At 41.6% G+C, this 15,344-nt stretch overlaps 1 protein-coding gene and 2 non-coding genes across 3 annotated transcripts in view; all 3 read right to left on the reverse strand.

The window, feature by feature from the left end:
• Positions 1–184: 184 nt before the first annotated feature.
• trnar-ucu lies at positions 185–257 on the reverse strand. Its single transcript has one exon. It is a non-coding gene; the product is annotated as a tRNA-Arg (tRNA).
• Positions 258–2,524: 2,267 nt separating this feature from the next.
• Positions 2,525–2,597, reverse strand: trnar-ccu. Its single transcript has one exon. It is a non-coding gene; the product is annotated as a tRNA-Arg (tRNA).
• A 9,234-nt stretch (positions 2,598–11,831) lies between these two features.
• LOC120049192 (zeta-sarcoglycan-like) overlaps positions 11,832–15,344 on the reverse strand; it is a 30,200-nt gene continuing 26,687 nt past the window's right edge. The window contains exon 7 of the mRNA XM_038995422.1: positions 11,832–12,026. Coding sequence (XP_038851350.1) covers positions 11,832–12,026 — 195 coding nt within the window. The remainder of the gene's footprint in view (positions 12,027–15,344) is intronic.

Consider the following 15,344-nt stretch of genomic DNA (forward strand, 5'->3'; position numbering starts at 1 on the left):
GTACGAACTGATAGAAGCAGTTAAAAAATAGAATCACGGAGGGCACAGAGACAGGAAATTATACTTTTTTTTACCCTGTTTGCACTTCATTTTTAAAAATAGAGTAGGATATCTTCGATGTGGCACTGTGTGATCATCGTGACCTATACAAGCTGCTTCGATTCTATCCCAAACTGCCTTCATCCACCCCAGATGGGACTCGAACCCACAATCCCTGGCTTAGAAGGCCAGTGCCTTACCCATTAGGCCACTGGGGTACTTGCTAAAAACTTTCTAGATAGCAGAGAGTGGTTTCGATCTATCAACCTCTGGGTTACGGGGCCTTCACGCTTCCGCTGCGCCTCTGTAATCAGTATGACCTATACAAACTGAAAGAAGCAGTCAAAAAAAGAATCACAGAGGGCACAGTGACATGCCCATGAAATTATGCTTTTTATATTTGTGTTTGCACTTCATTGCTGAAAACAAACTGGATAGCAGAGGATGGTTTCGATCCATAAATCACTGGGTTAACTGCCCAGGATACTTCCACTTCATCACTCCGCTTTCAGGCACCCCAAAATAATACTTGAACTCACAATACATGGATTAGGAGGCCAGTTCCTCTACAATCAGTATAACCTATAAAAACTGACAAAAGAAGTCAAACAAAGAATCACGGAGGGCACTGAGACATGCCCATGAAATTTTGCTTTTTATATTTGTGTTTGCACTTCATTGCTGGAAACAAACTGGACAGCAGAGGATGGTTTCGATCCATAAATCACTGGGTTAACTGCCCAGGATACTTCCACTTCATCACTCCGCTTTCAGGCACCCCAAAATAATACTTGAACTCACAATACATGGATTAGGAGGCCAGTTCCTCTACAATCAGCATGACCTGTACGAACTGATAGAAGCAGTTAAAAAATAGAATCACGGAGGGCACAGTGACATGCCCATGAAATTATGCTTTTTATATTTGTGTTTGCACTTCATTGCTGAAAACAAACTGGATAGCAGAGGATGGTTTTGATCCATAAATCACTGGGTTAACTGCCTAGAATTCTTCCACTTCATCAATCCGCTTTCAGGCACCCCAAAAAAATACTTGAACTCACAATACATGGATTAGGAGGCCAGTGCCTCTGTAATCAGCATGACCTGTACGAACTGATAGAAGCAGTTAAAAAATAGAATCACGGAGGGCACAGAGACATGAAATTATACTTTTTTTTACCCTGTTTGCACTTCATTTTTAAAATAGAGTAGGATATCTTCGATGTGGCACTGTGTAATGATCGTGACCTATACAAGCTGCGTCGATTCTATCCCAAACTGCCTTCATCCACCCCAGATGGGACTCGAACCCACAATCCCTGGCTTAGAAGGCCAGTGCCTTATCCATTAGGCCACTGGGGTACTTGCTAAAAACTATCTAGATAGCAGAGAGTGGTTTCGATCTATCAACCTCTGGGTTACGGGGCCTTCACGCTTCCGCTGCGCCTCTGTAATCAGTATGACCTATACAAACTGAAAGAAGCAGTCAAAAAAAGAATCACAGAGGGCACAGTGACATGCCCATGAAATTATGCTTTTTATATTTGTGTTTGCACTTCATTGCTGAAAAAAAACTGGATAGCAGAGGATGGTTTCGATCCATAAATCACTGGGTTAACTGCCCAAGATACATCCAATTCATCACTCCGCTTTCAGGCACCCCAAAAAAATACTTGAACTCACAATACATGGATTAGGAGGCCAGTTCCTCTACAATCAGTATAACCTATAAAAACTGACAAAAGAAGTCAAACAAAGAATCACGGAGGGCACTGAGACATGCCCATGAAATTTTGCTTTTTATATTTGTGTTTGCACTTCATTGCTGGAAACAAACTGGACAGCAGAGGATGGTTTCGATCCATAAATCACTGGGTTAACTGCCCAAGATACATCCACTTCATCACTCCGCTTTCAGGCACCCCCAAAAAATACTTGAACTCACAATACATGGATTAGGAGGCCAGTGCCTCTGTAATCAGCATGACCTGTACAAACTGATAGAAGCAGTTAAAAAATAGAATCACGGAGGGCACAGAGACATGAAATTATACTTTTTTTTACCCTGTTTGCACTTCATTTTTAAAAATAGAGTAGGATATCTTCGATGTGGCACTGTGTGATCATCGTGACCTATACAAGCTGCTTCGATTCTATCCCAAACTGCCTTCATCCACCCCAGATGGGACTCGAACCCACAATCCCTGGGTTCGAGTCCTCTACAATCAGGCACCCCCAAAAAATACTTGAACTCACAATACATGGATTAGGAGGCCAGTGCCTCTGTAATCAGCATGACCTTTACGAACTGATAGAAGCAGTTAAAAAAAGAATCACAGAGGGCACCAAGACATGCCCATGAAATTATACTTTTTTTAACCTGTTTGCACTTCATTTCTAAAAATAGAATAGGATAGCTTCGATGAATCAACCTCTGTGTTACATGCCCAGCTCTCTTTTTCTATCCCAAACTTCCTTCATCCACCCCAGATGGGACTCGAACCCACAATCCCTGGCTTAGGAGGCCAGTGCCTTAGCCATTAGGCCACTGGGGCACTTTCTAAAATCTTTCTAGATAGCAGAGAGTGGTTTCGATCTATCAACCTCTGGGTTACGGGGCCTTCACGCTTCCGCTGCGCCTCTGTAATCAGTATGACCTATACAAACTGAAAGAAGCAGTCAAAAAAAGAATCACAGAGGGCACAGAGACATGCCCATGAAATTATACTTTTTATATTTGTGTTTGCACTTCATTGCTGGAAACAAACTGGACAGCAGAGGATGGTTTCGATTCATAAATCACTGGGTTAACTGCCCAGGATACTTCCACTTCATCACTCCGCTTTCAGGCACCCCCAAAAAATACTTTAACTCACAATACATGGATTAGGAGGCCAGTGCCTCTGTAATCAGCATGACCTGTACGAACTGATAGAAGCAGTTAAAAAATAGAATCACGGAGGGCACAGAGACATGAAATTATACTTTTTTTTACCCTGTTTGCACTTCATTTTTAAAAATAGAGTAGGATATCTTCGATGTGGCACTGTGTGATCATCGTGACCTATACAAGCTGCTTCGATTCTATCCCAAACTGCCTTCATCCACCCCAGATGGGACTCGAACCCACAATCCCTGGCTTAGAAGGCCAGTGCCTTATCCATTAGGCCACTGGGGTACTTGCTAAACACTATCTAGATAGCAGAGAGTGGTTTCGATCCATCAACCTCTGGGTTACGGGGCCATCACGCTTCCGCTGCGCCTCTGTAATCAGTATGACCTATACAAACTGAAAGAAGCAGTCAAAAAAAGAATCACAGAGGGCACAGTGACATGCCCATGAAATTATGCTTTTTATATTTGTGTTTGCACTTCATTGCTGAAAAAAAACTGGACAGCAGAGGATGGTTTTGATCCATAAATCACTGGGTTAACTGCCCAGGATACTTCCACTTCATCACTCCGCTTTCAGGCACCCCAAAAAAATACTTGAACTCACAATACATGGATTAGGAGGCCAGTTCCTCTACAATCAGTATAACCTATAAAAACTGACAAAAGAAGTCAAACAAAGAATCACGGAGGGCACTGAGACATGCCCATGAAATTTTGCTTTTTATATTTGTGTTTGCACTTCATTGCTGGAAACAAACTGGACAGCAGAGGATGGTTTCGATCCATAAATCACTGGGTTAACTGCCCAAGATACATCCACTTCATCACTCCGCTTTCAGGCACCCCAAAAAAATACTTGAACTCACAATACATGGATTAGGAGGCCAGTGCCTCTGTAATCAGCATGACCTGTACGAACTGATAGAAGCAGTTAAAAAATAGAATCACGGAGGGCACAGAGACATGAAATTATACTTTTTTTTACCCTGTTTGCACTTCATTTTTAAAAATAGAGTAGGATATCTTCGATGTGGCACTGTGTGATCATCGTGACCTATACAAGCTGCTTCGATTCTATCCCAAACTGCCTTCATCCACCCCAGATGGGACTCGAAACCACAATCCCTGGCTTAGAAGGCCAGTGCCTTATCCTTTAGGCCACTGGGGTACTTGCTAAAAACTATCTAGATAGCAGAGAGTGGTTACGATCTATCAACCTCTGGGTTACGGGGCCATCACGCTTCCGCTGCGCCTCTGTAATCAGTATGACCTATACAAACTGAAAGAAGCAGTCAAAAAAAGAATCACAGAGGGCACAGAGACATGCCCATGAAATTATACTTTTTATATTTGTGTTTGCACTTCATTGCTGGAAACAAACTGGACAGCAGAGGATGGTTTCGATCCATAAATCACTGGGTTAACTGCCCAGGATACTTCCACTTCATCACTCCGCTTTCAGGCACCCCCAAAAAATACTTTAACTCACAATACATGGATTAGGAGGCCAGTGCCTCTGTAATCAGCATGACCTGTACGAACTGATAGAAGCAGTTAAAAAATAGAATCACGGAGGGCACAGAGACATGCCCATGAAATTATACTTTTTTTTACCCTGCTTGCACTTCATTTCTAAAAATAGAATAGGATAGCTCCGATGCATCAAACTCTGTGTTACATGCCCAGCTCTCTTTTTCTATCCCAAACTGCCTTCATCTACCTCAGATGGGACTCGAACCCACAATCCCTGGCTGAGCAGGCCAGTGCCTTATCCATTAGGTCGCTGGGGTAGTTGCTAAAAACTATCTAGATAGCAGAGAGTGGTTTCGATCTATCAACCTCTGGGTTATGGGGCCATCACGCTTCCACTGCGCCTCTGTAATCAGTATGACCTATACAAACTGAAAGAAGCAGTCAAAAAAAGAATCACAGAGGGCACAGAGACATGCCCATGAAATTATGCTTTTTATATTTGTGTTTGTACTTCATTGCTGGAAACAAACTGGATAGCAGAGGATGGTTTCGATCCATAAATCACAAATTTTCAAATTTTAATTTTTTACATAGTGGCCTAATTTATAAGGCACTGGGCCCCAAAGCAAGTGGTTGTGGGTTTGAGGCAAATCAAATCTAATCAAATGTATTTATATAGCCCTTCGTACATCAGCTAATATCTCAAAGTGCTGTACAGAAACCCAGCCTAAAACCCCAAACAGCAAACAATGCAGGTGTAGAAGCACGGTGGCTAGGAAATACTCCCTAGAAAGGCCAAAACCTAGGAAGAAACCTAGAGAGGAACCAGGCTATGAGGGGTGACCAGTCCTCTTCTGGCTGTGCCGTGTGGAGATTATAACAGAACATGGCCAAGACGTTCAAATGTTCATAAATGACCAGCATGGTCAAATAATAATAATAATCACAGTAGTTGTCGAGGGTGCAGCAAGTCAGCACCTCAGGAGTAAATGTCAGTTGGCTTTTCATAGCCGATCATTGAGAGTATCTCTACCGCTCCTGCTGTCTCTAGAGAGTTGAAAACAGCAGGTCCCATCTGGGATGTCTGAAAGTAGACAACATTACAAACCCACTGTCATTGCTATATGCCTAATGTGTCAGCTAAAAAGATGTTAAGCGCAGCAGAAGTGTGCTGGGCCCATATCCCAAGGATCAAAACCATCCTCTTCTAAGGAGGTTTTAGGTTCTAGCCCAAAAGTCGGATGTTATCCGTGACGTCTCTGCTTTGCTTGTAATATTTAAATGATGGTTATGATTTGATTTCAAGTAATCCCTGCTAACAAATGTGTGTTTGTTTGTAAATTCTCCACTTGGAGGGTACACTGGACGTTCCGGCTAAAGAGTAGCGTTTTGATCTCAGTCAAGCACCTTGGCTAGCTTGCTAGCTAATTTGACACACAAATTATTGAACACCTCACTCTGATTATTTTAGACGGCCTTGCAGAGCCGCTTACACTCTTTTAATGTTCTCTAGATGATTGAGTGACTGTGTTGCCAGAGTGAATGTACAAGTGCATCCCACACGCGATGACACACACACACACAAGAAACACCCACATCAAAGCACGCATCTTTTCAGTCTTCATTTCTTAATGAGGAGGATAATCACATGGAAATCAGCCAATACAGTCCCCTCATTAAATGCTGACTGAATTGATTGGATAATGACTGAAGGGAGGGCTACGTGTTGACTGAATTGATTGGATAATGACTGAAGGGAGGTCTATGTGTTGACTGAATTGATTGGATAATGACTGAAGGGAGGTCTATGTGTTGACTGAATTGATTGGATAATGACTGAAGGGAGGGCTATGTGTTGATTGGATAATGACTGAAGGGAGGTCTATGTGTTGACTGAATTGATTGGATAATGACTGAAGGGAGGTCTATGTATTGATTGGATAATGACTGAAGGGAGGTCTATGTGTTGACTGAATTGATTGGATAATGACTGAAGGGAGGTCTATGTGTTGATTGGATAATGACTGAAGGGAGGGCTATGTGTTGATTAGATAATGACTGAAGGGAGGTCTATGTGTTGATTGGATAATGACTGAAGGGAGGGCTATGTGTTGATTGGATAATGACTGAAGGGAGGGCTATGTGTTGACTGAATTGATTGGATAATGACTGAAGGGAGGTCTATGTGCTGATTGGATAATGACTGAAGGGAGGTCTATGTGTTGACTGAATTGATTGGATAATGACTGAAGGGAGGTCTATTTGTTGATTGGATAATGACTGAAGGGAGGTCTATGTGTTGACTGAATTGATTGGATAATGACTGAAGGGAGGGCTATGTGTTGATTGGATAATGACTGAAGGAGGGCTACGTGTTGACTGAATTGATTGGATAATGACTGAAGGGAGGGCTATGTGTTGATTGGATAATGACTGAAGGGAGGTCTATGTGTGATTGGATAATGACTGAAGGGAGGGCCATGTGTTGACTGAATTGATTGGATAATGACTGAAGGAGGGCTATGTGTTGACTGAATTGATTGGATAATGACTGAAGGGAGGGCTATGTGTTGATTGGATAATGACTGAAGGGAGGGCTATGTGTTGATTGGATAATGACTGAAGGGAGGTCTATGTGTTGATTGGATAATGACTGAAGGGAGGGCTATGTGCTGACTGAATTGATTGGATAATGACTGAAGGAGGGCTATGTGTTGATTGGATAATGACTGAAGGGAGGGCTATGTGTTGACTGAATTGATTGGATAATGACTGAAGGGAGGTCTATGTGTTGACTGAATTGATTGGATAATGACTGAAGGGAGGGCTATGTGTTGATTGGATAATGACTGAAGGGAGGTCTATGTGTTGATTGGATAATGACTGAAGGGAGGGCTATGTGTTGATTGGATAATGACTGAAGGAGGGCTACGTGTTGACTGAATTGATTGGATAATGACTGAAGGGAGGGCTATGTGTTGATTGGATAATGACTGAAGGGAGGGCTATGTGTTGATTGGATAATGACTAAAGGGAGGTCCATGTGTTGATTGGATAATGACTGAAGGGAGTTCTATGTGTTGATTGGATAATGACTGAAGGGAGGGCTATGTGTTGACTGAATTGATTGGATAATGACTGAAGGGAGGGCTATGTGTTGACTGAATTGATTGGATAATGACTGAAGGGAGGTCTATGTGTTGACTGAATTGATTGGATAATGACTGAAGGGAGGGCTATGTGTTGATTGGATAATGACTGAAGGAGGGCTACGTGTTGACTGAATTGATTGGATAATGACTGAAGGGAGGGCTATGTGTTGATTGGATAATGACTGAAGGGAGGTCTATGTGTTGATTGGATAATGACTGAAGGGAGGGCTATGTGTTGACTGAATTGATTGGATAATGACTGAAGGGAGGTCTATGTGTTGACTGAATTGATTGGATAATGACTGAAGGGAGGGCTATGTGTTGATTGGATAATGACTGAAGGGAGGTCTATGTGTTGATTGGATAATGACTGAAGGGAGGGCTATGTGTTGATTGGATAATGACTGAAGGAGGGCTACGTGTTGACTGAATTGATTGGATAATGACTGAAGGGAGGGCTATGTGTTGATTGGATAATGACTGAAGGGAGGGCTATGTGTTGATTGGATAATGACTGAAGGGAGGTCCATGTGTTGATTGGATAATGACTGAAGGGAGGTCTATGTGTTGATTGGATAATGACTGAAGGGAGGGCTATGTGTTGACTGAATTGATTGGATAATGACTGAAGGAGGGCTATGTGTTGATTGGATAATGACTGAAGGGAGGTCTATGTGTTGATTGGATAATGACTGAAGGGAGGGCTATGTGTTGACTGAATTGATTGGATAATGACTGAAGGGAGGTCTATGTGTTGACTGAATTGATTGGATAATGACTGAAGGGAGGGCTATGTGTTGATTGGATAATGACTGAAGGGAGGTCTATGTGTTGATTGGATAATGACTGAAGGGAGGGCTATGTGTTGATTGGATAATGACTGAAGGAGGGCTACGTGTTGACTGAATTGATTGGATAATGACTGAAGGGAGGGCTATGTGTTGATTGGATAATGACTGAAGGGAGGGCTATGTGTTGATTGGATAATGACTGAAGGGAGGTCCATGTGTTGATTGGATAATGACTGAAGGGAGGTCTATGTGTTGATTGGATAATGACTGAAGGGAGGGCTATGTGTTGACTGAATTGATTGGATAATGACTGAAGGAGGGCTATGTGTTGATTGGATAATGACTGAAGGGAGGGCTATGTGTTGATTGAATTGATTGGATAATGACTGAAGGGAGGGCTATGTGTTGACTGAATTGATTGGATAATGACTGAAGGGAGGTCTATGTGTTGATTGGATAATGACTGAAGGGAGGTCTATGTGTTGACTGAATTGATTGGATAATGACTGAAGGGAGGGCTATGTGTTGATTGGATAATGACTGAAGGAGGGCTACGTGTTGACTGAATTGATTGGATAATGACTGAAGGGAGGGCTATGTGTTGATTGGATAATGACTGAAGGGAGGGCTATGTGTTGATTGGATAATGACTGAAGGGAGGTCTATGTGTTGATTGGCTAATGACTGAAGGGAGGGCTATGTGTTGACTGAATTGATTGGATAATGACTGAAGGAGGGCTATGTGTTGATTGGATAATGACTGAAGGGAGGGCTATGTGTTGACTGAATTGATTGGATAATGACTGAAGGGAGGGCTATGTGTTGACTGAATTGATTGGATAATGACTGAAGGGAGGTCTATGTGTTGATTGGATAATGACTGAAGGGAGGGCTATGTGTTGATTGGATAATGACTGAAGGGAGGGCTATGTGTTGACTGAATTGATTGGATAATGACTGAAGGGAGGGCTATGTGTTGACTGAATTGATTGGATAATGACTGAAGGGAGGTCTATGTGTTGATTGGATAATGACTGAAGGGAGGGCTATGTGTTGATTGGATAATGACTGAAGGGAGGGCTATGTGTTGACTGAATAACTCCCTCTAAATAGGGATAGGCATTTTCAAACCCCAAAATAATGTGATGCAGCTCATGCTTCTTAAAATAGCCATCACTGCAGGAAAAGCATAGGAAAGTTCAGTATGTCTTATACCAACACAGGAGGAGATAAGCGAAAGCACATCCGACACCACCTCAGCCCAGTGCAAGCAGCTCAAAATGGCTCAAAAATGGCTCTTAAAAAAACAAAACATGGACCTTAGCATCATAGCTTGTCTCTGCTGGAGGGGTAACAGTGCCCTGGGGTTACAGGAGGACCAGTGAAGTGAAGGGTTGTGGGAGTTAGACTCTTTGAGATGCATCTCCTTACAGGACAATCTGGGCACAGGGCCACAGGTGTCTGATGGGTTTTATTTGGCTAAAAAAGCTTAGTAAATGGAGGAATCGATAAGGGTGAGGGAGGGGAACATAACTACTAGATGTTACTGTTGGATAAGATCTATGGGACGGTTTCCTAGACGCAGGTTAAGGGCAGTCATGGACTAAATGTTAAGAGGAGCTGTGGTGATTCATTTGTTATTAAGATACCTTGATAGAAAATGACTCAGTTAAAAGTGAAAGTCACCCAGTAAAATACTACTTGAGTAATAGTCTAAAAGTATTTAGTTTTAAATATACTTAAGTATTCAAAAAATGAAAGTTTAAATTGTTTCAAATTCCTTATATTAAGAAAACCAGACGGCACAATGTTATTTGTTTTTTGAATTTACGGATAGCCAGGGGCACACTCCAACACTTAGAAATGAAATAAACAAAGCATTTGTGTTTATTGAGTCCGCAAGGGTTGTTCTCTTGATGAGTGCGTGAATTGGACAATTTTCCTGTCCTGCTAAGCATTCAAAATGTAACGAGTACTTTTGGGTGTCAAGGAAAATGTAAAAAGTACATAATTTTGAAGTAAAAGTAAAAGTTCTCCAAAATATAAATAGTAAAGTAAAGTACAGATACCCCCCCCCCCCCCCAAAAAAAAAATACTTAAGTAGTACTCTAAAGTATTTTTACTTAAGTACTTTACACCACTGAAAAGGAGATTCTCCAGGCTTAATCTGTGTCAGGGAAACCATCCCTATATGAAAATGATTAACCCATATTCTTCTCTAAACCATTTAGCTTTCTTATTGAGCATCATGTTATTTAGACCTGTATGGAAACCAAGTAAAGTGTAAATTCATAAACTATCAAATAATAGGTCAAACTAAATGTTTTTGTATTTACCAGTACCATTACAAATCTTTATCAAACATGTTTTAGTTTAAAGTACAGTACATGGAACATAGAAAACATAACATTTGAAATGATTACACTTTTAAGACAATGGAAGATACAGCAATACCCATCAAGCATTTATGAAAAACAAACTTTGAAAATTCTAGACTTTTGAAAAAATAAATGGCAAAATTTGCGCTTTAACTAGTGTGATACAAACTGCCTTTTTCAAACTTCATCTAGGAGATCATCTTCTCAATCATATTTTCAATCATGTGTTTTCCATAGCAAAGGTGCCTGTGTTTCATCTCTCCCCCAGTTCTCTTCTTTCCTTTACAGTGTACTGTATATATATATATATATATCATGATTAGTCTGTCATATCACTGTCATTGAATCCAGTACAGAAAAAAAAAATACAGTACAAAAATAAAACGCCGTCCTCTAGGCTCAGCTGTTCTGAAACATGGGCCCAGTCCAGAAACAACCCATAGCGCCTTCACTCTAACCCATAGCCCCTTTACTCTAGGCACTCATGTATATCTGAAAGTATTGGATAGGGCATTCATGTGCTTGTGGGAAGTGGGAAACTGGGAAGTGGGAAACTTGGTAGTCCTATATTCAACACGATTGTGTTCAAATGCTTTTGGAGTCGGAAAAATTCTTCAATCAATAAGATTTTAGCTAAACGTTGCTAACATTACAGTTAGCTAGCTTGCTTAACATTTAAAATATGGTCTAACAAGTTGCATTATCCATATTGATACATTTGCAAAAGTTCCAAAACAGATTTGTTGTCATCTTTTGGTTGAAAAGGTGAAAGGTCAGTGGTGAAAGGTCAGAGGTGAACTTGGCACCTCGGGTAAAAACATTTTAGTTCAAGTGAAACTTCCCAGTGGGAACTCCAAACTTCTGATAACTCCAACAGCACGTGAAGCATTAGTACCATGGTAGTAGGTCCAACTTGCCCTCTGATAGGCTGAGTGAAATGTTAGCCCTATTGCTTATACTTGTCAGGTCTACGTCAAGTCAGAGCTAGGTGCTAGTGTTCTGGACGGGGCCAAGGTCTCTCCACTGTCGTTGTTTTGCTGTTATTGATGCTGGAGCAGCAGTGAGCATCACAGCCAAGGTGGTGGAAGACTGTTCTTATATCAGTTCCAGAGACAGACGTTGCTTGTGGAATAGCAGCTGGAGCTGCTGCCGGCGGGGGAGAAGTACAGCTTGCCATTGGGGCAGATGCACAGCTCGTACACAGTCTGTTTCTTGGAAGCTGCGTCTGAGGACGGGGAGTAGACACCAAGTGGAAGAAAGCTCCCCAGTCGGATCGTGTTTGCATCTAAAAAGATCTGATTGGAAAATAGAATCAGGAATTGATATTTTGTCTAGCCTAAAGCAATGATACATTTTCTGAAAGGTATATTCATACCAATTCAATTAAATAATGATATGTGAATGGGGGTGATTTGAGTGCATTGGGAATAGGGGAGACCCGGTACAACTGTAACAGGCTAAATGACTCAAATTAGAAATCACTTAGACAGCTGTTATTCAATGTGCCAATGCTTGGTTAGTATCTCTACATGTCTATTATATGTTTTTGAAGTGCATCTATATATTTGTTTTTATTATTGTATTTATTGACCACCTTTATTTTTGTATTACTGACCTCTGGAACATTATAGACATATATCATTTTTATCAGTAAGATGAAAATAATAATTGTTGTATTTTCTCACAAGACTAATTAGTAAAGTATCCTATGCTTGGGGCTAGTTGTAAAGCAGTGTTACAACTTACCCCTTGTTACAACTTACCTCTTACCTAAAACTATATACAGTATAGACACATTTTATTTATATGTATTTTTTCCCACATCCATCTGCAGTCAATATGTTTTATTTTCTAAAGCATTTCATGTCTGGATTTCACTGTTTTGGACTGTTTTTGTCCTGTCTCACACCTTCTGCTATGTATTGCTATGTATCAGAGCAGCTAACAGATCACTGCACCTGTACATAGCCCATCTGTAAATAGCCCATCCAACTACCTCATCCCCATACTGTATTTATTTATTTATCTTGCTCCTTTGCATCCCAGTATCTCTACTTGCACATTCATCTTCTGCACATCAATCAGTTCTTAATTGGTATATTGTAATTACTTCGCCACCATGGCCTATTTATTGCCTTACCTCTCTTATCTTACCTCATTTGCACACACTGTATATAGACCTTTTCTACTGTATTATTGACTGTAAGTTTGTTTATTCCATGTGCAACTCTGTGTTGTTGTAAGTGTCGAACTGCTTTGCTTTATTCTTGGCCAGGTCGCAGTTGTAAATGAGAACTTGTTCTCAACTAGCCTACCTGGTTAAATAAAGGTGAAATATATATATTTTTTTTTTAATTACACGTACAAAAGTCTTGATAATTTGAAAATATGTAATGCACCTGTTTAAAAAAAGGGTCAAATAAATGGAAACTATATACATATTAGATGTGCATAAGCCATTTGTTACTTTTTTTTTTATACACAAAATACAGTCGTCTCTAAGTGTCATTACCACCACGACAAGCACATTACATGATAATAATGTTTTTTCAAAAGTTTGTTGTCTTGGTTACCATGGATATGAATAGTGACAGTGGAGAACATGGATGTCATGGAGGGAGATACAAATGTTAATGCTGGGAAATAATAAAAACATAAAAGGTAAATATGACTTGAGAAGAAAGGTGTATAAAATCAAGCACACAGCCATGCAATCTCCATAGACAAACACTGGCAGTAGAATGGTCTTACTGAAGAGCTCAGTGACAACTGTCACTGTCATAGGATGCTACCTTTCCAAAAAGTCAGTTAGTCAAATTTCAGTCCTGCTAAAACTGCCCCGGTCAACTGTAACTGCTGTTATTATGAAGTGGAAACGTCTAGGAGCAACAACGGCTCAGCCGCCAAGTGGTAGGCCACACAAGCTCACAGAACAGGACCACCACTGAAGCGCGTATCAAATCGCCTGTCTTCGGTTGCAACCCTCACTACCGAGTTCCAAACTGCCTCTGGAAGCAACGTCGGCACAATAACTGTTTGTCGGGAGCTTCATGAAATGGGTTTCCATGGCCGAGCAGCCGCACACAAGCCTAAGATCACCAAGTGCAATACCAAGCGTCTGCTGGAGTAGTGTAAAGCTAGCCGCCGTTGGATTCTGGAGCAGTGGTGAATGAATCACGCGTCACCATCTGTCAGTCCGACGGACGAATCTGGGTTTGGCGGATGCCATGAGAACTCTACCTGCCCAAATGCATAGTGCCAACTGTGAAGTTTGATGGAAGAGGAATAATGGTCTGGGGCTGGTTTTCATGGTTCCCTTAGTTCCAGTGAAGGGAAACCTTAACGCTACAGCATACATACAATGACATTCTAGACGATTCTGTGCTTCCAACTTTGTGGCAACAGTTTGGGGAAGGCCCTTTCCTGTTTCAGCATGACAATGCCCCCATGCACAAAGCGATGTCTATACAGAAATGGTTTGTCGAAATCGGTGTGGAAGAACTTGACTGGCCTGCACAGAGCCCTGACCCCATCGAACACCTTTGGGATGAATTGGAACGCCGACTGTGAGCCAGGCCTAGTTGCCCAACATCAGTGCCCGACCTCACTAATGCTCTCGTGGCTGAATAGAGCCAAAGTTCTGTAGCAATGTTCCAACATCTAGTGGAAACCCTTCCCAGAAAAGCGGAGGCTGTTATAGCAGCAAAGGGGGGGACCAACTTCATACTAATGCTCATGATTTTGGAATGAGATGTTCGACGAGCAAGTGTCCACGTACTTTTGGTCATGTAGTGTATACAAACAAAATCAACCAAGATCCTATAAGATACCAGGAGTATCTTTAAGAAACAAAAATAAAGATAACTCATGAGAAAAGAAAGAGGTGAACTGAAACCCATTTCACAACTTTCCCAGCGAAAACACCCCCCCAAAAAAACAAATAAATAGAAGATCAACTATCCATAAAGCATGGTTATAGAGTCATGCCTGTCAAGGAACACACCACCACACTCACCTGAAGTCTTACAGCTACAGAATGATGCCTTGCCTGCCCCTAAAATGACTCCATATCTATGTGAATGTATTGGCCCACAGACCGTAATAATTCACCAAACAGAGGCAGACAAAGCACAACCTTCCACTTCACCACAGCCATCTCCAATACATTACATACACGAGGGACTGATTGGAAAGTGGTGTGTTGTGAAATATGATGAAGACCCTTACCCTGGTATTATTATTTTATGTATTTAACCTTTATTTAACGAGGCAAGTCAGTTAAGAACAAATTCTTATTTACAACGACGCCTTCACCGGCCAAACCCGGACGACGCTGGGCCAATTGTGCGCCGCCCAATAGGACTCCCAATCACGGCCGGTTGTGATACAGCCTGGATTCAAACCAGGGTGTCTGTAGTGACGCCTCAAGCACTGAGATGCAGTGCCTTAGACCGCTGCGTCACTCGGGAGCCCATTGTACAAGATGTTGATGCGGAGAGCTGTGCTCGAGTCAATACGATGAATCGTGTAGGAGCCAACCGATTATTTTGGCCAATGAGAGAGGACATTGTATGGTACCAACCAGAGAATGTGCTTGGGCTTGTCCCTAAGCC

This window comes from Salvelinus namaycush, chromosome 6, assembly GCF_016432855.1.
Source record: "Salvelinus namaycush isolate Seneca chromosome 6, SaNama_1.0, whole genome shotgun sequence".
In the NCBI taxonomy this organism is placed as follows: Eukaryota; Metazoa; Chordata; class Actinopteri; order Salmoniformes; family Salmonidae; genus Salvelinus; species Salvelinus namaycush.